The sequence below is a fragment of the Puntigrus tetrazona genome, chromosome 16 (assembly GCF_018831695.1).
Source record: "Puntigrus tetrazona isolate hp1 chromosome 16, ASM1883169v1, whole genome shotgun sequence".
Classification (NCBI taxonomy): Eukaryota; Metazoa; Chordata; class Actinopteri; order Cypriniformes; family Cyprinidae; genus Puntigrus; species Puntigrus tetrazona.
Window position 1 is genome coordinate 17,025,404 of NC_056714.1, and position 23,170 is coordinate 17,048,573.

The following is a 23,170-nucleotide window of genomic DNA, read 5'->3' on the forward strand; positions in this document are numbered from 1 at the left end:
GCGTGATTAGTGACGAGCAGAGAGAAAACAAAACAAAAAGCCTGTCATAAATAAGAAGCACAAACTGTGGATTTGTAAAGAAAACCTGGCTGTATCTGAAATCGCCCCCTATAATCTCAAATAATGCACTATTTGAGGGAATAGCCATTTATGATGTCTGAAACCACAGTGGACCTTCTCGATTGCACTCGTCCCACAATGCATCGCAAATGTACAACCAGGGCCGTTACAAGAAGGGTGCGAGGCCCCAGCCACCAACCCTCCTCAATGAACCTAATAAATTGCAACTCATGTGTATCTCCTGGACATATAAACCATGCAAACCTTGTTTGTTGTTCTATTGTTGTTAGGAAAAAAAGGCTTGACCTACTGCTGTATTTTAGATGTTTGGAGAGTGAACACGTACAGACAGAAGTTATACAGTCAGACATTTAGGCATAGATTTGCAGCTGCAGGCTATAATAACAGGTTGACATGTTGATTTATGAAAATGACATATTTAAAAGTGTTGTATGTAGGATTGACACAGAGTGGTTGAACTAGCTATTGCAGTCCAAATTCAAAATATTGGAGACAGTTTTTTTTTTTTTACCCAGTCCGTCCTACTCGATATTAGATGCACAGGCAGGTTGCCAGATTTGCGCTCACACCCCTTTCGTTTCCACAGAAAAAATTAATTACGTTTTTTTCTGCCATCGGACAACCCAGGATTCCGAAACGTGATTGGGTAAACTGGCAGTGAAAGTATGTTTTGTGTCTAGGTTTTATTTGTCTTGATATTTCAAAATGACTCACTTAATAAACATGAATAAATATTTGAATGTAACTTTTAAAATAAAATAAAATCAGAACAATTCATAAAATAAAGACAGAACAACTCGTGAAATCGATAAATTAGTTTCAAAAATAAGTATGACAAGCTGGGTGGGTTTTTTACATTAACTTAACGCAATATGACATGATTTTATTATTGTAATTTTGACTTTATTCTTCAAATAGTATGTAGAATAGTAGCAAAACAGTACAAACTCAATAGTAGTACAGCGGAGCAAAAACATTTAACAAAACAAAAATATGAAGTTGAAGATCCTGACTCCACATATCTCCTCACTGGACGAGCCTTAGAGAAATGCACATAATAAAAGAGTTGTTAATGTTTTATATATGACATTTTTTTAATTATTATAAATTTTTAATATTAATATTTTAATTAATTCAGTGTGTCACACGCCTAATGAATTTGTGCAACGCATATGCCTTATGTCATCCCGTCATACTTGAGGGGAACTGTGACTTCAATTTTTGAGTAATTAAAAGTACATTTTAGTGATTTAAAAGTAAAATAGACTGCATATTTGAGCTAACATCAGAAAAACTTAAATATTTATTAATCGATTGATAATAGACCACTCATTATTAAAAAGATGTTTATTAGAATATGATCAGGACATTTGCTCAGCACCACAACCTTTAACTCTTTTCTAACTTTAGTGTCTGTTTATGAAGTCTTAAATTAACTGATAGAAAAATAATTTAAGAGCAGTTTGACATTTCATCAGATGTGTACAGTATGATCATTACACAAAATACTTATAGAAAATACACCAATACAGAATATCACAGCATGACAGCAGCCAATCAGCCAATATTAGCAAACCACATTTGACAAAATATTGCAATGAGTCATATGCTCTTTGATCAAAGTATGAGATTCGATTTTATTGATGGTAACACAGAACATTGCAAACACGGAGGTGCAAGTACATTCTCTGCATGAAATCTTACAAGATTTCTACAGTAAGATCTGTTCTCCATGAAGACTGGTCCGTGAGTTTGTAACTTCAGGCTTATGTGACAGCAAATAACAGGTCTTCAACTAGGTCTAAACATACCAGAATTCAATAACGACCTTTTCAACATAAAATATTTAAAAGGAAATATTTATTAAAATCCAGTATGTATTGTTACATAGTCTTGTTTTACTTATTTTTTATTAAATCGCAAGCATAATTGCAAATATACAGATAAGGTGAGGCAAGTTATTTTACTTTTTCTTTCTTAATGACATAACACCAAAAGATGGGTGCTTTCTAATATAATCTTTAAGTACTCAACTCTCAGTTCCTTTTGCCATAAATATTTCCAGCCCAACAACTGTCTCCTTGGCAACAAGGAAAGCCCCATGTGTTGTCTAGGCAACTGCATCAAAAACAGTATGTATTTATTACTAGTGAAAGTAGTGAAAGTCCAGTTGTGTGCGAGGAAATGGACGATTAACGCAAATGGCCGATGATTTAGTAGTTTTCCCCTGTGGTGAACATTGGTTATACCCTTCATATCACTCACGCTTTCATTTCACAACATTCGCCTAGTTTTTTGGCTTTTTTGGGAAGGCAGCAGATACACAATTCTGTTGCATCCGAGCATCTGCTGATTTCAGGAGGTTCTGATTTCCGTTCCTGCAGAGATTGATCACAGTTCCCAGACGCATTTGATTTCCACTCTGATGTTCAAGTGGATTTTAAAATTGAGGATGCTGCCTTGATCTCTTTGTTGTGTATATATCTGCTACTTATTATCCGTGTCATTCTCTCACCTGTAACTCATGTTTATGTCAGAGGCTGTTGATGTCTATGAGCAGACTGTGTCAAAAGCCTTTAAAGTTATTGACAGGATTGATGGCTCATTTAGACATGTCCTCAGCCACTGCCTTCCCTAATTTGTCCTTCAAGTAAGCCACTTTATGCCAGTCGCTCTTCAACTCCAGCCATTCAAAGTACAGCACCTGTAGGGGAAAACGTAAGGCGTGAGATCAACTGTGCTCAAATTTTCATTTCAGTAAGCAATCTGATGGTGAATGATTTCACAAGAAGTTCAACAGCTGGTTTGTTGGTTTAACAGTGACTTCTGTGTTATATTACAACACAATTTAACTTTTTATCTATTCAGTTTTGCAGATCTGATGTAAAAATCAATCTCAGAAAAACATAAAATGAAGCACTCTGGCATGTGAAAATGGCTGTTGTCAGATAGTGCATCAAATAGCAAGAGCATTATGTCAGGCCTGTGCTCAGTTGGAAGTCAAGATGAGTCCAGCCAACTCGAACTGTACCCCAGGAGGCAGAGGGCTAACAGGATTGGCCTACATGCCACAGACAGAGCCTGAGTCCTTTTCCACAGTTCTGTCTTTACCGGCGCTATTTATAACCCAAAGCCAGGGGGGACTGCCTGCCATGTAATAGCTGTGACAATAGGAATAGAGCTAATTAGGCTAACTACACCGGTTTTATAAAAAGGAGCACTTAATCAAATGGCAAGTGCTATTGTGAGTTGGAAGACCATCAGTAAATAATGTACAGCTGATACTTACAATCTACCTGCTAGTACCCAAGCAACTTATCCATAATTAAATGATGCTTACAAAATTAGCTTGCTTTTTTGCAGTAAACATTGCTGACTTTGCACTTGGTTTAAACTCATCAGATTGATCAGATCACACATTTTAAGGTATTTGTCTGGTTTTTGTACTTAAAATGCTATTGTGAGTAGGAGTATTTCTCCTGCATCACATCCAAACAAGTTGTTAATTCCAAATGCTAAACCAAGTAACAGAGGCTTAAACTGTTGATAGCAGAATAATGGAGTCAATAGCTAAGTTATTAGTGTGTGTGCCGTGTGTGTGTGTGTGTGTGTGAGAGAAAGCGAGAGCGCGCATGTGAATTACCTCAGAGTCTGTGCATCTCTCAAAAGTGCTAGACTAAAACAGTGAAACGTTAAGTCAATTTTCTTCTCTAACAGCACCGCTGTTAGCTCACTTGTGAGAATTCAAGTTGTTTTTAAGTTGATGTTACAGATAAAGCCATTAAAGCAGTGTTAACGACATTAGAGCGCATGTTACTGTGTGCATCTCTGAGGGAGAGAGAGAGGGAGAGAGTATGTGCTTGCTGTACATAATAAATGTCATTTTGTGGCAAAACATGGAAATGTGCTGTCGTTTTTAATCATAATGATTATTATATTTATTTGCTTGGCCAATGTCTTTGGTTGTCAATGGTTCTTCTGCCATTGTAAACAACAAAAACTATTTAAAACCATTCAGAGAAAAGACTTGGAACTGTAATGCGGTCAGAGAGCTTTTGCAGTGAGGTTGCCTAAAAATAATTGCACACCTTAGAACATTTGTCAGCCAATCAGATTCAAGCATTCAATGGCCCTGTAGTATAAGTTACAATAATTGTTCTAATTCTTTGAAAAGGGTCATTACCACAACTAATGTATAACGATGAAGGCAAAGAGGAACAATGTTGGAATTACATTCATACTGTTCTTCCAGTCAATGAACAACAACAAAAAATTACCAGCCATTACGAATTAGTCAACATCAAAAAGCTTGAACCGTTAAAGCGGCAAATTACATCAGCTAATAATAAACAAACAACGATAACATGCATTTGTTTGGACACTACTACAGTTATCGTTTTGCGTGTGAACAGACCTCTATTCTATGAGAATCGTGAAGTGAGAACACTACAGATAAACGATAACAACACAGAAGGAGGATAGCACTGGAATCACTTTCAATTTTTTTTTTTTTTGCCAGTTAAGAGTAAAAAGATTGATAACCAATCAAAACCCATTCATCTTCAAAGAACTTAAACATTTTAAGTGCCAGATGACGTTTTTATCTATTGGTGTGAAGATTAGTTATTGTTCTTGGTGGGAATTAACAGAGATATGTTTTAATCTGCCGAGTAATAAAACTGCTTCAGCATTAACCTTCACTAATAATGGCAGAAAACGCATTCTGTATAGTACACCATATAGGCAAGTGCCAGAAACTTGCCAGTACTTGCATAGAAACCTACAAAAAGTAGCCAGAAAGAAGTTAGATGACACATTTATTAGCTAAATCGCCGGCCCTACCACTATCCATGTATTTCACTGTCTCACCTCCACCACTATAAACCCAGCCAGTTGTAGGTGACGTTTCTGCATGGCAAAGCGGCCCAGAAGATCCTTGCTCCTGAGGCAAAAGTTAGGAAAATCCCAAGCCACAAACGCTATTCTGAAAAAGAACAGACACAACCGACACGTTTAGAAATGATCTTAGCATGTTAGCTTATTAGGAGGCTTTTCCATTAACTCTCACCGTCGAGCCCCTGCAGGTAAGGCAACATGTCCACCTCCGCCAGGTAAATGAGGGGCTTTCAAGTTCTCCAAATCAATAGGTTTATTTTCGGAATTTACCACAAGCTCTCCGTCTGTGGTGAAAATAAGCAACAGATTTACAAAAGCTTCTGTTAGACAACTGTTTAAAGATTCATGAATCAAATTGGGGTTTTTTTCTACGCTGAAAAAATTTGCATCACATCAGTTGCTACTCACCAATTGTCCACCCGTATATGGTTTTGACAGCAGTGCGGAGGGCCTGTGTGCGGCCATTGGTCAGGTTCTGGAGGGATGCGTGTAGGCTGCTCTGCAGAGGAGTGCTGACCTCCACTTTGCTCTGGGGAGTTGGCTGCAGAACAGCGGGAGATTCAATAGTGATTCCTAGAGGCTCCAACTGAGCAAAGGCAGAGATATGCAGCAATTTCAGCCGATAGTTCTCAGTCCGTTCCGCAATGCCACCTGTAGAGCAGGTTAGGGAAACTTAAATACGACATCATGACAGTCCTTGTATAAAAAAGAAGTATGTAATGATTGACATTTGTGCTTATGTGTTCTATTGGGAGGAAAAAATAAAAAATAAAAAGTTTAAATCGACATGAGGGTGAATAAAAAAACAAAACAAAACATTTTCATATTTGAACAATTCCTTGCCCCTAATTCTGAGAGATACAAACAATAAAATAATTTTATTTTTTTTTTTAAATACTGACGTTGTATTAAAAAAACTGCTATACTACATAATCTTTCCTGTAGAATTAATCAAAACACAGCAATATTACAATAAATACTATAATAGCTGTTTTTAGCAGCTATTACTCCAGTCTTTAGTGTCACACGATGCTTCGGAAATCATTCTAAAATGTTGATTTGGTGCTCAAGAAACATTTATTATTTGTATTACTGTTAATTAATTCTTAATTCTGCTGCTTATTATTTATGCAAAAAAACCTGTAGAAATTACAATGTAAACAATGTTATCTTGCTTTAAAAAAAAAAAATCTTACTTGCCACAAACTTTTGAAGGGTAGTGTACAGGTGCATCTCAATAAATTAGAATGTCATGTAAAAGTTAATTTATTTCAGTAATTCAACTCAAAATGTGAAACAATGTATTAAATAAATTCAGTGCACACAGAATGAAGTATTTGGTTCATTTAACTGTAACAATTTAGGCTCACAAACCCCCAAAAGGAATTTTTTTTTTTTTTTATAAGAAATCACAATCTAACAAAACCAAAGACTTAACACCATTTCAGTCTGTGTGCACTGAATTCATTTAATACACAAGTTTCAAAATTTGAGTTGAATTACTGAAATAAATGACCTTTTCCATGACATTCTAATTTATTGAGATGCACCTGTATGTTTTATCTGCCGCTCATGAAAATAAAGACACTGGACAATGAGGCAATACTGCCGCCATGTGTCTCTGATGAGAACAGCAAACGATATTAATCACTGTGCAACATAAGAAATGTGAACTCAGCAGCTGTCCCAAAATGGAGAGTACAGCCCTTTCTGAATATTTTTAGCACATTCTTTCACACGCACCTCTTAGTTTCTTCTGAAAGTCATACTTTGTAACAGAGGAGATGTAATCAGGATTGGCCTGGTTCAGTACACACAGCGACCACACCACGTCTGTTTTCAGGAAAGGCTCTAAATTCTGAAAAGAACCTTCAAAAGCTTTGTGTACCTATAGCCACACACAAAAAAAACAAAACATTATATATTATATACATATACACACACATACATACATATACATATATATCTATCTTATTGGTTACCTTTTGGTAAAACTCCTCTCCTTTGCCGAGCTGGAAGTTGAGTTTTGCAAAAGATAGGATGAGATTACACACCTGCAGTGTGTTGTAATTTTTACTATTACTCACATAGTGCTGAAAAAAAGAGAGGGAAAAAAGGATAATGAAACTTAATATAAGGTTGTCTAATGAAAGCGTATTTTACTAGGTGGTTTTGATTTGATAAGAAACCATTCCAACCTGAGCAAAACCTTCGAATAGAGGCAAGTGGAGCCACTTGAGAAGGGCTAGAGACTTGGCGCAGCGTGTTACATCGAGGGAACTTAGTTCTGACAACCTAGGCAATAGTTCTGTCGCAATTCTTTGGAGCACTTGTATCTGGTGAAAATTCAGCTTACCTGTGATTTAGAGAAAGATGAAAAAACAATTACATTTTTACATTCATTTATACAAGTTTAGACAAAAAGCTGTTTAATGAGGTTAAATCTCACTGACCATAAGCATATGCAATATCAAGCAGCAATGGAGTTTTCAGTTCAAAAGAGGGCTTCTGGTTGATGTGGTACGAGAGAGCGCGTAACAAAGGAACAGCTCGTCTTTTTTGAGAGGCCAGTGCAACTGCCATCTTCCGGATATCCTCTGTGCTGAAGCTCTCTGCAAACTCCAGTGCCTGGATAGCGTAAGATGCGGTGTTTGACAATCAGGTTACAAAAGCCTAATGCAGTATAATCAAAATTTCAGAAGTGTTTTGGTTGACTAGCTGGTATTTGGATGGGCGCACTCACTTTATCCTCCAGTTTGTCCACCAGAGAGGGGCTGAAAAGCGAAGCGTGGCTCATGAGAATGGTGATGGCACGACTGTCACACAGCTCTGTCCAGCGCAGCTCCAGTTGTCTTAGCAGGGCTGTGGTAAGCTCTTCATTTTCATACCTATCACAACACAAACATTATGAGAACACACTAGCTATTTACTGGACCAACTACAGCAACAAGAAAGGCTTAGTTCACCCAAAAGTTTTAATTCTGTAATTAATTATTCACCCTCATGCAATTCCAGACCTTCATTCATCTTCGGAATACAAATTAAAATATATGGATTATTTTAAATGGTATATTTTACCAATCCCCTTGCTATGTTTCTGGATGTTGATCGTGTTAATTACACTGCTGTCAATGGAAGAGTCAGATTTCATAATATGTTTTTCCGAAGATGAACAAAGTACTTCTGGGTTGAGAATGATATGAAGGAGAGTAATTAATGACAGAATTTTTATTGTTGGACTATCCTTTCAAAAGAAAATGACTGACATAGGTGTTTATTCATAATAATACATTTTTTGTGTGTTTATTTAAGTGTTAATTTCTTTTAAAATGATCTTACAGACCCCAAATTTCAAACGTTATTGTGTTGTGTGGTAATAATTGCTATAATTAGGAATCAAGCATGTGAATCCCACCCTTGGCTTTGCTGAAAGGCCACCCAGTCCACCAGGTAGGCCAGGTGACGGTATGTGAAGCGTCGGATCCTCCAGACCACTTCATTCTGAACGGAGCGGAGTAGAGGGGCATCAGAAGGGAGACCCAACATGCTGAGAGCACGTAAAAGACCCACCAGAGATCCATTCCACACTGAGGACACCTGTGAGAGAAGAACAACAAAGGTAATCTTCTACTAATATCAGTGACAAGTAGACTTTCAATTCAGTCTTGGTTACCTGAGATCGTACTGTCTCCTGCATGTTTATGCAGCGCGGATCCTGCAGGATTTCTTCTCCACCTTTCTCTAGGACCAGCAGGTTCAACTGGAGCAGACACCTAGCAGCATCGCTGGCCGTTCCACCGTGCTCTGCCCACAACTGAAGCATTTCTTCTGGGGTGGATGCCTTTTTAATGAGTTGGATTATTTGCGTTTGTTCATATGGTGATGCCAGCTCCTCTATCCTAGCAAGTTCACTGCCCTGACAGAGGTTCCTAGCCGAAGGACGGATCCAAGACAGAGACATCAGGCACACTGGCTCTGTCTGGTGCACTGTGGAGGTCTGTAGTCGGGCTGTGGTGGCCTGAGGGCAGCGAGGAAATAATCGCACCCATCTGCACAGCAGCCTCGTGGTCATTTTGAAAAATGGGATTTCCTATTTCCAACAACCAGTCAAAGCATCTGCCCCCACATCTCACCTGAGCACCTAAGAATCAACACATAAAAGAGCCTTGAAAATTAGGCCAACTTATATAAAAAGAGCACCAGTCAGATACTGATTTTAATTTATATGGTGTATTGCATTTAAAATGCATTTAGCAAATAGCATTTTAAAAACGATTAAAGCTTTCAAAAAAAAAAAAAAGGTACTAGGCTTTAGCATTCTCCGAATATACTGAATCTGTCCACCGTGTAAAGATCTGTCAAATGTCTAAATACTCTGTCTGTCATGGGTCAAAGTCTTTTCTGACCTTGCCTATTTGGGCAGGCGCCGCGATAAGCTCTCGATACTGTCAACAATATGAACGAGATTTTTAGGCAACCCAGTAAACACTGATACAGTTGAATAATCATATTTCAGCGAACCTGAACAGGACCGCGCTGTCACCACTGATAGGGCAAATATGGCTTTTTTTTACCTCGTCAAATCGGCTTTTACAACAGCAGAGACGACATTCACATGGAGGAACGATCAGCAGAAGTCGCGGAAGATTTGCGTCAGTGAACCGGCAACACGTGATTTACAAAGCGCGTTGTGATTGGTCAGCATGCCTACGAGTTAAAAAGAGAAACAGCCTGAAAGGGGCTCAGTTATTGTGATGTGTTGTGATTAGCTTATTTGCTCGGAAATGCGTGAAAAGGTTTCCCCCTCGAACGGCTAGTCGTACCGGTGGTCCCACTCTAGAGTCCTGATTGAGGTAAACATCTGCTTAAAACTTTATTTACACACATGAAACATTTATTTACAAATTATAGACTGTTACCTTGCTAATAATCACTGCAATTGATATATATTCAATACTTTCATCAAGTCCCTTACTGTAATACCTGCTGCATGAATTTGGTGACCAAAGAAACAAACGTAATTTTATCTTATTCATTACATTCCTTTTACCAATTTCTCAAAAACAAAATTCACAGGTTTAATTACTTTCCCTAAATTTCCCTGCATTGAATTATTACTAATTACTTCCTAAATCTCATATCAACCTCGACCAGTTAAACAACACAAACGTTTAATTCTCAAATAGGCTATACAATATAAATTAAAAGTATATAATATAATATATAAATATGTTAATTTGCATAACTGGCCTGTGCATGAACTTACTATACGTGTTTTAAGAGGTCACACGTGAGAAGATTTCTCAATTTTTGCTACGTGAGTTTGAGGTAATATAGGTTTAATAATGTTTATTAATAATAACCCTATAGCTTCCTTTCAGATACACACAATATTATGAAATAAGGCATTAACAAACCATTATGTTTGTTTACATTCGCTAAATATTGAATCATTTAGAGTGTTGCAATCTAGTCAACGATTGAACTTTTGCAGACGGTTGAGGAAAACCTGTTTCTCAAGACGACCAGCAGATGGCAACATTGATTAATTCATTAATCGATTTAATACAGTTCCCACTTGTTACATTATTTTTGGTAGTAATAGACATACCTCTATTACTTTCTCAAAAAGCTGTCTTGATTGAAATTATATTTGAGCTAGTCTGGTGATTGGTAAGCTCTGCCATAAAGCTTCAGGTTTTGTGTACCGAACAATATAAACTGATTGAATTTATCAAATCCTTCATTAAGCGCTCCAGTGGTATTATTCTGTAATGGGAACAGAGTGCACACATGCACAATAGAGGTCTATTTTGGGTTCAGTAATAGCATGAAAGCAGCAAACAAAATGAACATTTTGCAACATTTTGTAGAGGATGATTTCGTCTAAATCAACCTAAGCTGTGTATAATGGAGTGCTGCAGCAGTCAAGATAGCAAAACATAATGGCTAAGGTGAAAATAGAAAATTATATATTCTGTTCATTCAAGCAGAGATGCTAAGAATACATTGTTTCTGGAGGTAGCTGCATGTTTAATTTATTTTGTAATGTGGCTGATTATTTTCAGGATATTGCAGTAGTATAACATTGACATGGATCAACATGTGACTGAAACATTTGCCTTGTTGCCCAACCCCCCCTTTTAGTAAACTTTTATTTAACTTTTTAAGCATAGTACTATAGTGTGGAAAGTCTTTTGAAATGGCACTGTAGTTGAACGACTTGTTTAAGGAGAATATAATTATATTAAACGTTTTATCGACTCTATATCATATACTTTTTCATTGGTTGTTGCATGGTCAGAAGAAAGGGACTCTGGATTTTGGTTGTTTTTGTCCTTTGCAATAAGATAATGCAGGGCTAGATGATAGTATGTCAGCATTTAATTGCATCTCAAGAAAGGTGAAAACTGTTTACACAGGTTTCTAAAGATACCTGCGACTCAAAAAGAAAAGTAAAAAAGATCACATGCAAAGCAGGGAGAAGGGAAATGGTGCCATCTCGTACAAGGCTGTTATTTTTTTATATTGAATTTAAGAGATAGAAAAGGGCAAGTGAAACATTTTTCAGTAATGAGGCGGCTCAACCGGAGGTGAATGGAAAGGATAAACTTTTAGAGGCAGTGCAATGTGGAGCGGTTCCATTAACTACCCTTTTCAAGTGGCACTTTGGAAAGAGAGAGGGAAAGTGAGACACAAAGAGAAGAACGGAGTTACAGTCACTGATTGAACCTTTATCTGGTGATTTACGCTCCATTCCATCAGCTCTCCGCGGCCTACGTAGTCATCTGGTTAATGGTGTGATTTACATTAACGACAGAGAGGTGCAGCCCATTTTACAGTCTTTAATGCACACATCAGAACTTTGACATGCTTCGTGGTAAGTCGGGTCAATTTGCATACGCTTTCAGTATGTACCTCAAGGTGCTTTGAGATGGGTCCCATAAGCCTTTGAGATAGATTTGTGTAATGTTTTATGCCTTTTGAAGAAACCAATCTTTTAAAACTCAATCCAATCTTCTTGTAAAACTGAGGTGCATTTGAATGTCTCTTAAACAGCAGAAGGTTAGTTAGTGGGCCGGGTTAAGTGAAGTTAAGTATCTGTCAATCACACTCATTATAGTTTAACAGTGATAGGCTGAGAGCTCTGGCCCCCTCTAAGGATCATATCTCCGAGGTCTCTTAGTACAGGCATCATATTTTATTTCTATTGCAAATGTATATTTCAGAAATCGAGCGGGTTATGCTTTGGGGATCTGTATAACTATTCTGAGCTGAGTTCATGCTGAAGGAAGTCTGATGTCCTGGTTTAGCTGAGAGGGTGAATCTGCAAAAAGCCTTAAAGAAGACCGTGTGCGAAATAATGAAAGAGCCAAGCATCACGTCTTAAATGAAAAAGGTGTCTAATGATGAAAACATCGTGCTTTCGAGAAGAGCAAGTTCTAATAAGTTCGTTGTTTCCTAAGTTCTATGTTCTATGTTCACGGTTCTATGAACACTATTATATAGAAGCTTGTTCTGGTCCGTGAAATTGGTCAAGTGCTGTTCCAAAAGCTTGTTTTTATGGTAGCCTGTCACAGAAAAGGAATCACAAAGACATCATTCAACCAATTCTTTTAAAACACTGAGTTAGTTAAGAACTAAATAACTGTCTTCTGACTTTGAGCGAGTCATTAAACCATCAGCTCAACCAATTAAGTTCTAAATCACAAATTCTTTTATTGACGGTGGTGTTCAGAACAACAACACCCTTACTGTGTGAAATTATTTAGAAAATGCATAAAGGTGAAGTCGGTTCAAAATTCTGTGTAAAAAGAAAAGTGGGCCAAAGTAATTATAACCAAAGTCTGAATGTGCTATCTCAGTAATCATTAATGGCAGTAGATTCCAGTGACGCTTTATTAAGCAATTAAGAAAAATTACTTCAGGTAATTATAATCCCGTACAAATCCATCATTTCCAATGTAGTTTTCCGCAGTTTAGTTGCACTCTAGGTGGTGGAATAAGTTTCCACATAGCATTCAGATCAAAAACAAGGTTGAAAGTACGTGTTGGAGGCACAAAACTCCTGTTGGCTTTAGTTAAATGACAAGCACCAACAGAATGCCATAATTTAAATAATAAAAATCCAGTTATTCCTTTTACTTAGTTTTGCTGAGATTTATTGTCCTGTGTGAACTGGCCATTAACATCACATACATTCTGTGGTAAAAAATGTTACCCCATTTACCCCTTATAAAACCAATACCATCCAAATAGGGCTTAAGCAGTTTCCCAGAGAAATGTGGGAATATGAAGACATATTACTTTACAAATTTGATAGACTGAGTGTCGTTCCAAAAGCTGATGAAGTCCAACAACACTGGGAAATGTTGTATTGTTCTGGGGAGCGTTTTCCAAAAAGCAACTATGGAGTTCAAAAAAAGGTGAACAATTAAATTTGATAAAAATGACTTATCCTGCAGGTCATCCAAAATGTTTGTTTCTACTTTGGGACAGATTTGGAAAATTTAACAGATGCAATAAATGGGTGCCGTCAGAATGAGAGTCCAATGAGAGCTGATTAAAAGCATCACACGACTCCAGTCCATCAAATCATGTTTTGTGAAGTGAAGCTGTGTAATAAACAATATTATACTACTTCCAGCTAAAATTCACACAGACACACACGCATTTGTGGTTTATATAGACTCTCCATAGGCGTAATATTTTTTTTATACTGCATTTTTTTAACTGTATGTGCTATAGCCCTACACTACTTACAGGAAACTACACATAATTTAGTATGTTTTTTTTTTAAGTCTTTTGAATGATGAGGACATTAACAGTGTCCTCCATAAACAACCTTCAAATTGAAATACCTCTGTCAAAGCCATGTCATGAAACCCATTTGTGTCCCCATAAACCACAATTGCCAACCCACACACACTTCCTTCAGCGTTTCATCTTATGTGTGCACATACTCTGTATTATTTTGTCTTGCATTGTCCTTTCAGGTGCGGTGACCAAACACACTCTCACACCCCCAGATTGCTTTTCTTGGGTAACGTGAAAGCAATGTATACATCTCCACTGAAGCGAATCAGACCCCATTCTTTTCATCTTCTTCTATCTTTTTCACTCACTCTCCCTGTTGTATTGTTGTATCACCACCTCTCTAACTGTAAGGCTGTTGTTCCTGTCTTTCTCTGCCTGGTGTTTGCAAGTTCCATTACGGCATGATGATGGCTCTGAGAGCCCATCTGAAGTGTGCCTCGCCATTGGCTCAAAAGTTTTTCGGTTTTGTTTATCTTTTATTTTTCTTTCATCACAGCCTTATTTTTCTGTTTTCCAACTGGATTGCGCTTCGTGACCTGTTTGGTGGGAATGCAGACAGGAAGATATCAGCTCTGCATGCCAAACACCGCTATGCCGTTCTAGAAACATGTTCACACCATGTGCATGTCCCACTATTATTTGTTGCAGGCAAGCTGCTAATAACAGTATTTTTAAAACCGAGAGCCATGTGCATGTTTTACGCATGTCTGCTGCTTTTCTCACATTATTGAAAGCATTCTTGGTAGTTGCCAAAGAAATTATTCTAACCGAGCCACAGGAGTTCAAGACAGCGATTCTTTAAAGGCTTAGTTGAAGATTTCGACATCATTTACCCAGCTCAAACTCTTCTCTTTTTTTTGGGAAACACAAAAGAAGACGTTTTGAAGAATCACGCTGGTCGTTTTTTTTAATTACAGTGAATAGGGATTGAGGCATTCAAAAAGAAGCTTCAAAAAGAACTCAAATCACCATAAAAAAAAATCATAAAAATAGCCCAAACAACTTGCATTTTATTCTAGCCATGATGAAACAAAGCTTTGTGTTGCACTGTGGCTTTCAAAACAATGTATTTTGATCATTTTGCTTTGAATAAAGCACATGAATTGCACTTAACAAAACACCGTGTCCTATTAATTTTGTATTCAGATTCTTTATGAGCTTTTGATTTGGTTTTATTTCATTTTACATAAATAAAAGTGACTTTCGAAGTTACGGAAATGAAAGAAAAGAATGAAACAAACTTGTGAATACAATCTGTCCTCTGTCCTGTCTGTTATTTCATAAATAACGTTAAATAAAGTAGAGCTATAATCATTTGTTTCTTGCGCAAATTAAGCTTTGGATGCCAAATCAAATTTAGGTTGTTACTCTGATAATATCCCCTCTTCGGTGAAACCCTATCCTCAGTGGTTTTATGTACTGGATTTATTTTAGAGACATGTCTGACAACATAGCTGCCCAGCGCAGCTTCAGTTATAGGAAATGATGGGATTCATCTGCTTGTTTTCAATTAGTGAATTGTGCTGTTTACAGTTGCCGTTAACCCCGTTTGGCTTTTTACCATGCCGGTAATGGTCTTGTATTGAAGAAAATGGGTTCTGGAACATGCTGTGCGCTATTATGGATTTTTCACATCATCAGTTGGCCAACAATTTAGATTTTTAAAAACGCAATCCGCTTTAAGTGGAGTAGGATACCATTTTGTGTCCTTAGCATGACCATAAACGCACTGTGACTAGCTTTTGTACCTGGCTAAAAAAGCCAGCTTTTGGACATTAGAAGTGTGCATGACCTGTTTGTAACCTCTCCACTCATACACACGAGGATCGTTGTATAAATCTGGCAAATCTGTTTTGTATTGCGGCCTGAACAACACGGATTACCCCGCCGAGGTGTGATTACCGAGTGTGAGACCTCTTTTCCTTAGACACACACACATCTGAGCTCTTACCCTCACCCACAAACGTCATACACGTCCTCTTTCAAACGGGCTTAAGCCTTTAGAGACGTGACCTTCAACTCCATTTTTTGAAAAAGTGAAGGAAATAACTGTTTGAAATAAAACAAGTCTGAGAGGAAGAGGGACCAGGGGGACATGGTGAGGAGCATGACCTCTAAATGTGAGACTCCCTGTGTGTGTGGATGTCATGCACATGATTTCACTCCCTCTTAACTTTTTCAGACAAGTTTTTCACAGCCGTTAAGGATTCCTGTGATCTTTTGGCTGTTGGCGGTCTTGTATGCGAGTGAATGAAATGGCCTGTGATCAAAAATGTCTAATTTAAAAAAAAAAATAGAATTGTTCTGTGTGGAGCTCCCTCAGCAGGAGGAAATGTGCAGGATAAAACACTGAATAATGAACAATGAAGCGGTAAACAAAGTAATGTACAGTCACCTGGTCCTTATCGCCTAGGGGTGCAAAATATGTGCATGAAATATTGATTCGAAGGAAAATGATTTTACCTGTGAAAAAATATTTCATTATAGTGTACAAGATGGTCATTTGTAAGAAAACTGTATTAAAATTCTAAGTGAAGACAGCTAATTACTGAGATGAATATTTGCAAATTTTCATAATTTTTTCATGTTTTTCTTTCCTCCATTTAGTGGACTTCAGCGGGAGTCAGTGGGTCGAAGGTATATGCATATACTTTTTAATCACAAAATTTTTATTCTGCACTAGCTCTGCAATGCTCGTCCACAACTTCAAACATTTCTGTAATCATGTTTTGTTTAATAAAAATATCTTATTGCCAAATGATAAATGCACTCAAATTAAGTAATCTTTTATTTAACAAAATATTAACAGGAGAACAACATTTTTACGTTTCATGATTTGACTATTTTACTTTCATTCAACTTTAATTAGGAGCGCACGGGACATGGCAAAATAACATGCATTCTGAAACTGAAATAAATCTAAAAAATGTATCCGAAAAGCCAAGCAATACTTTTATGAATGTAAAAACCTAGCCTAAAATAACAAACCGATTCTTTAAAGGCTTGGTTCTCAGTCGATTTTATGTTAAGCTAACGTGGCCCTATACAGTGATATTGACCAAGTTCAACAGTGCCACTTTTTCAGCCGTAGTTACTTAAGTATTTCTCTGTATTATCTGTATTTTTAAAAGCGTTATTGATTTAAAACTGATAAAAGCATATTAATTTGAAATTAAAACAGCCTATACAAGACTGTACTTAACAGCTTTATTATTAAAAACAAGTAGTTTGAGAACAGAACCCTGCGTTCACTGGAAATTAATGTATGATATTAAATAAATTACACATTATTTAAATAAATTGAAATAATGCAGACTGCTGGGTTCGAGAGAGGTCTAAACCGTCAATGAACAACTTCATCTGTCAATATCATCTGGGATTATATTAATGTAGTTTTAACGATATGCTATTTGACATTTTGGAGTTTTTTGCAAAAAGATACACTCCTTCAGAGTGCATTCACATTACGTGAAGTCTAGACAGGTTTGTGTGTTCTTTCACTGCATTATTCAGTCTATCAAAATGCATTTAGAATTATCATATAATTCAAGATATAGACATCACTTAGTTTTTTTTTTTTTTTTTTTAATGCAGGATAAATGTTCTACACTAAATAATACATCTAAAAGCCATTTCAGATATAGGTGTGTGATTCAAAAATAATGCATACTTAGCTAAAATGCCCATAAAATGTAAAAGTCAATTTAATCTGAAAAATCAATTTAATCTGAAAGATAAATTTTTATCAGTATGAACTGACATCTATGCAGAATACAAAGAATATTAAAAAAAAAAAAAAAACTTTAGGAGTCAGCCTGAAGATATCAGATATCAGCACAATGATAACACACTCATCAAAATATTGTCTAATTATCATTATCGATAAAATATTGAGATATCATTTTAATATCACACACCCCTACTTGTGGCTCACAATAGGTTGGTCTTGGAAGGTTTATAAGCTATTGTTCAGAATGAATTCCTCTATGGAGAAAATGAATGGGTTTTTTACTGTTCCGCTCCACACAGAAGGACAACAACTATGATTAGTAAAAAAACAAGCGTTATAAATGGAAGCAAAACAAGTGAGGAGGCTTTGAAGCTAAAAGGTACTTTCAATGTTTCAACACAGCAGTGTTTTTAAGTAGGAACGTGCGCATGAACATTTTTTAAAGGCAGTAAACACTGTGAGATCGCACAATGTTCCTTTCCAGCAGAAAGACATGATGAAAGTGACTGCAGAGAGAGATTGAGCTCTACCCTGCACAGATGCATTTGAACAGCACGAAGACACAAATGACCCCACATGCTCAACAGCCATCCAATCAGTGTCACTTTTAGTTTCTCGTGCTCATGCAGACAAAAGGGAAAACTCTTTCAGATTTACAGACAACATCTCACTGGGTGTTATCTGTTCTTTTCCACACTGCAATTTTTTTTTGAGTGAAGGACAAAATGTTGCAGTTTTGAGCAGCTGAGGATCCGTGGAAAATTCCTTCTTCTTTTTTTTTTTTTTTTTTTTTTTGAAAAAGAACGAGAAGAGCAAACCTGGGGGTTGTGATGCATTGTGATAACCTTGGGTGAAAGAAAGGTAACTGATAAGAGACAGACATGAGTTTGGTTAGGTATGGGGCAGAGGACAATGTCCTTCCCTTGAGAAAATAAGATGTCTGAAATGGATAAGCCCTGCTCTTCAAATGAAAGAGAGAGACTGTGGGGGGAGAGAGAGAGAGAGCGATAAAGCATGGAGAAAATGTTCCAAACGCCTGAGCGACATCTGTAACCAAGAGCTGATGACAGAAAAAAAACCAAAAACATCTGTAACCAAGAGCTGATGAAGGACAGATAAGTTCTTCTCTACAAAAGATGATATAAATGCATGAATGTTGCAAGAACAAAATATAATATACAGCATTGAAACAAAATTGGAAAGAAGGCAGTGAGAACCTTTGGACAAGCTGCTGGGAACACACACTCACCCACACATGCAAAAGCATCCATGCTGATTTTCATAAGAGAAAAGACAAACTGTCAAGGGAAAGGACGGTGCCAAGTTGATCCATGTTTCATCTGCTCATTAAAATATATCTAATACATGTCATTTCCCTTATTAAATTGCTTTACACACACACAGGCTCGAGAGGCTCTTGACCATCTGGGCAATGTTCACTAGTATGACCCAGCTAAAATGCCTAATCAGCCTTTGGGTCACTCTGAAAATATGGTGAAAATCACAACCTTTAATCTTTCAGAAATAAAAAAACAACAGAAATTAAATTATATAACCTGTTTCAATAAATCACATTAATTACATGACTATGAAATATGAACTTATGAATATGTTTTTGCATTTGCAAAGTAAAAATATAATTAAAAAATATAGATTTTTATGTATTTATTATTTTGTGTAATATAATAGGTAGTTAATAATATAAATAATTGAATAAGAATATGATTCTTTTAATTTCATGTCAGTTGTGTGTTATCTATTTTAACGTTATTTTGAATATAATGCGTAGTCGGCTGTTTGCATGTTATTAATTTACATTTTAAGTATATTATTAACTCCACTAAAAGATGAAGTACTTTTCAGTGCTAATTTATAACCTAATGGTCAAGACTCATTTTTTTACTCATTTGATAAAAGGCTATCTTGTTTGTGTGACACTTGAGTCTTTCAGATCACTCTCCCATGTTACATAAGCAAACATTCTGTCAGTGATGCAAAGCAGGATCCTCTGATTGCCACAGATGCGAGAATCCACGCTGCTGGGGTTTGACTTTCACCTCTAATAACCGACAGTCGGACAGCACGTGGTGTGTTGTGTGTGCATGAGGGAGAGCGAGGGAAAAGCTTTCACCTATTAACTCGCAGGTCAGTGTGTGATCATAGGGCTGTTTACCTGGAGCCCCGGGTTGTTATGGATGAAACGGCTGGGGGTCAGCACTAAAAAGCAATAGACATAGTGGTTCGTTGGGGTGCGTGTGTGAGAACAATATGTTTTCTTGACCCCCTGAGGCCAGTACACAACACATGTGAGCCTTTTTATTTAATTTATTAGTGATAAGTTAAAATAATTACATGTAATTAGTTAATTATTTTAAGGAGTGTAGTTTAACTGCCAGTTGGACATAAATTTGATAATCAGATTATAAAGTTTGTAACGACAAGCCCATCTAATAACCATTATTACAAAAAATGTTTCAGATAGTAATTTAAGTAATATCTCTGTCAGAGCTCAGTACATCGCAGAAACTTGAAAGCAAATTCGAAACTGCTTTATGCTGCAGTGTTGCCTGTGTGTGAAGTGTGAAACACATCATACGTCATTTTACTGACAGAAGTTTGCAATCACATATTACTGAACAGTTTAAAGCTAAATTCTCAGCATTACTTTAAAGTAACAAGACAACACAGGCATGTTTGACCCGACAGTGACTGTCTCGGGTAGAGCTTTTTTCCCCTGAGGGTGCATTTAATAACGTCTCTGTGCTTTAATAGCCAAATTCATGTGACCATGCATTGACCTGTTTATTTAAAAGCAGCAACACTGATGCAAATAGTGTTTTTTTTTTGTGTTTGTTTGTTTTAGTTTTCCCAAAAATCGTATTTTTAATTTCCCAAAAGATCGCAGGTTAAATGGGGGAGATGAGATGAGTTTCCTCTTTCCCGGCTAACTAGATTAACATGATGGTGTGTAGCAGTGTGGCCACATCACGGCTGATTAAAAGATTTGATACCTGCTCCTGCTCTTTTTGAGAAGCTGTAAACAGCACATGCGAGCCCGTGAGACGCTTTGATGCACAGATAATGTGAATCAGAAAGAAGTCGTGGAACAATGTATTCCTGTTTCTTCTTGTGAGAATATTTGAGGCCGTCTCTTGCCATCTTTTAGAAGAAAATATCAGATGAGATTTGTCTGCTCCTGTCAGCCAGTCACTGTATGTACTAGGCCGCTGGTTTTTTTTTTGAGGATAATTGGATGGAAATGTTTGCATAGCAACTGTTTGTTTTAAAACAAACGAGTGACTTGATGAAATACAGACTGAAATTAAAAAAGAAAATAATCTATCCTCCCATCAATTCTGTCTTTTGTCCTCTATCTCTCTATCTAGTTTATTCTCATCCATCCATCCACCCATTCTTCTTGTCTTTTTGTCTAGATAGACACACTTTTCCTTTTGTAACCTCTCTTTCACATTGTCTAACACGCGTGTCTTGGCACAAAACTGATACTATAAAAACTTCACATTCGGTTAGATTTGGTAAAGGGCCGCTCCAGTAACTGCGATGGTCTCTGGCCCATTACAGAAGTGCGATCAGAGTGATGATAGGGTGAAGCCGCCGGATGTCTCCTATGAAAAACTGTCATATAGAGACTTACGCACTTGCTCCTATATATTATAGATGAGTGCTTAATAATTCATCGGGAGTTTTGTTTCCGAGCGAAAAGGCGGAAAAGAGGCTCTATTAAATATGAAGATACGGTAATGAGGGTTAGGTGTCGTGTTGCCGTGGTAACGCGGGTTCGCTGGGGATAAAATCTCTCTGATGTTGTCTGGCGCGCACTCTCACAGGACAGACTGTTTGACTGGTGACTGCTCGCGGAGGCGTACTGCTCTTGACCCGGCCGCAGCACGCTCTAACGGAGGAAATACTGACTGTGGTTTAATCAGCTAGATCAGAACAAGAAAATTGTGGAGATCTTTTTTTTTTTCTATGGAATATACTTTTTGGACCAACCACAGAGTCAAATTTAATTAAGTCCTTTTGTTACAGGCTATTATTTTAAATATTAAACAAACTAGGTAAGACTTAGTAATTAGCTACTGTAGTACCTAACAATAAACTCTGATGAATTAATTAGCAGGTTAAGTAATAGTGCTTAGTCGAATGTGGTAGTTTACTATTTTTTCATTATTTCTTCCCCAAGAACTGCTAAGAGCTAGGTATACAATTCTAAAGTGAAGGTCATGGTAACCCAGCTAACAAACTTTTGTTCCCAGAACGTTCTGGGAATGTTCCCATTTGGTTAGCCAGGAAAGTTTTCTTAATGTAAATAGAAACTTTCCCAAGAGGGTTCCCTGAATGTTCCCCTAACCTATAGGGTATGTTCTATATAAGTTCCTAGAAGGTCCCCAGGAAGTTCTCCAAAGGTTCTCAGAACGTTCTCCTAACATCTTTACTTCAGTATCGCTGCTGTACAGTCTCCTAGACCAGTTAAGTTTCTTAAGCACCAAATAACAGTGACTTCAACAAAATATTGGGGTTTAAAAATTCCAATTTTATTTTTACATACATTAAAAGTGAACATTTATTTGATTAGGATTACATTCATTTCTTACCACTTATGGTAAGCACGATGATGTGCTTCTCTCTTTTTGTCTGTAAACCAAAACCTAATATGATGTTCTCTTCAAATTAGACTGGTCAAAAATCTCTGAAATTGCAATATTTACTCTCAAATATATATTAATTATAATTAATTATTCAATAAAGAGATCAATAAATGATAGTAAAACTACATTTTTAAATGGTCATTTCTGATTTGAGGATGTGCAAGAATACACATTTCAGCATTAGACAGAACCATCTGCAAAGCTTTAATTAGTTTACATAGTTACATGACAACTAAAAATAACTTGAAGGAAACGTTCTCTCTAGGTTATAAAAGAAAATCTAAAAAAAAACTGCAGGGAACATTCCGGGAATGTTCTCTCTAGGTTATAAAATAAAATTAAAAAATAACCTGCAGGGAACATTCTGGGAAGGTTCTTTTTAAGTTACAACAGAAGCACACAAAGCTTTCTCATGGTGCTTTCTGCAGTTGAGGCGGATCGAGATTGGATTATATTCACATCTTAAACTAACCGTACCAGAGTTGGTTTGGGACTGAACCAAGACCACCTCTTCAGCTTGGTTTGGTTGTTGGACTGCTGTATTCACACCTGCCCAAAAAGTCGGCACCAAAGGGAGAAACAAACTTGAGTTTGTTTTAATCAAACCAAACAAGACAGGTGTGAATACACTCTTTTAGTGTCCTGTTTTCCAGGTTTCTAATTCTTGCCTCTGTGTTTGTGCCTCTATTGGATTAATTTTATTGTTTTGCCATTTTTCATGGCGCTTTATTGTTTGACCCGGGCTGTGTTTGTGACCATGTTCCACATGGATCCACATGCTTCATGTCTCATTGGCTCCTTAACATTAATAGCTTATTCGTCATTAATTCCCGTGTAGTTATTAATTATTGATGGAACAGTCTAAAATGTTACTCTTCATTCTGATTTCAGTCAAACAGGAAATAATATAAACTAGATTAGAAAGTTTTGTTCTGGGTGATGATTGGATGTCATTCTTAATGTTACCCCAGGGTTA

At 36.9% G+C, this 23,170-nt stretch overlaps 1 protein-coding gene across 2 annotated transcripts; it reads right to left on the bottom strand.

The window, feature by feature from the left end:
- Positions 1-1,690: 1,690 nt before the first annotated feature.
- tbrg4 (transforming growth factor beta regulator 4) lies at positions 1,691-9,669 on the bottom strand. 2 transcript variants are annotated; one of them, XM_043261555.1, is made up of 12 exons: positions 9,552-9,669; positions 8,651-9,118; positions 8,393-8,574; positions 7,721-7,865; positions 7,431-7,605; positions 7,176-7,333; positions 6,960-7,070; positions 6,721-6,865; positions 5,386-5,628; positions 5,150-5,261; positions 4,951-5,065; positions 1,691-2,785 (listed from the first exon to the last, which is right to left on the bottom strand). In XM_043261555.1, the coding sequence occupies exons 2-12, from the start codon at positions 9,047-9,049 to the stop codon at positions 2,684-2,686; spliced, it is 1,887 nt and encodes a 628-aa protein (XP_043117490.1). In that variant the 5' UTR covers positions 9,050-9,118; positions 9,552-9,669; the 3' UTR covers positions 1,691-2,683. The 2 variants fall into 2 exon arrangements, with proteins under 2 accessions (XP_043117490.1, XP_043117489.1); XM_043261554.1 differs by having other exon boundaries at positions 9,499-9,615.
- Between the last annotated feature and the right edge of the window lie 13,501 nt (positions 9,670-23,170).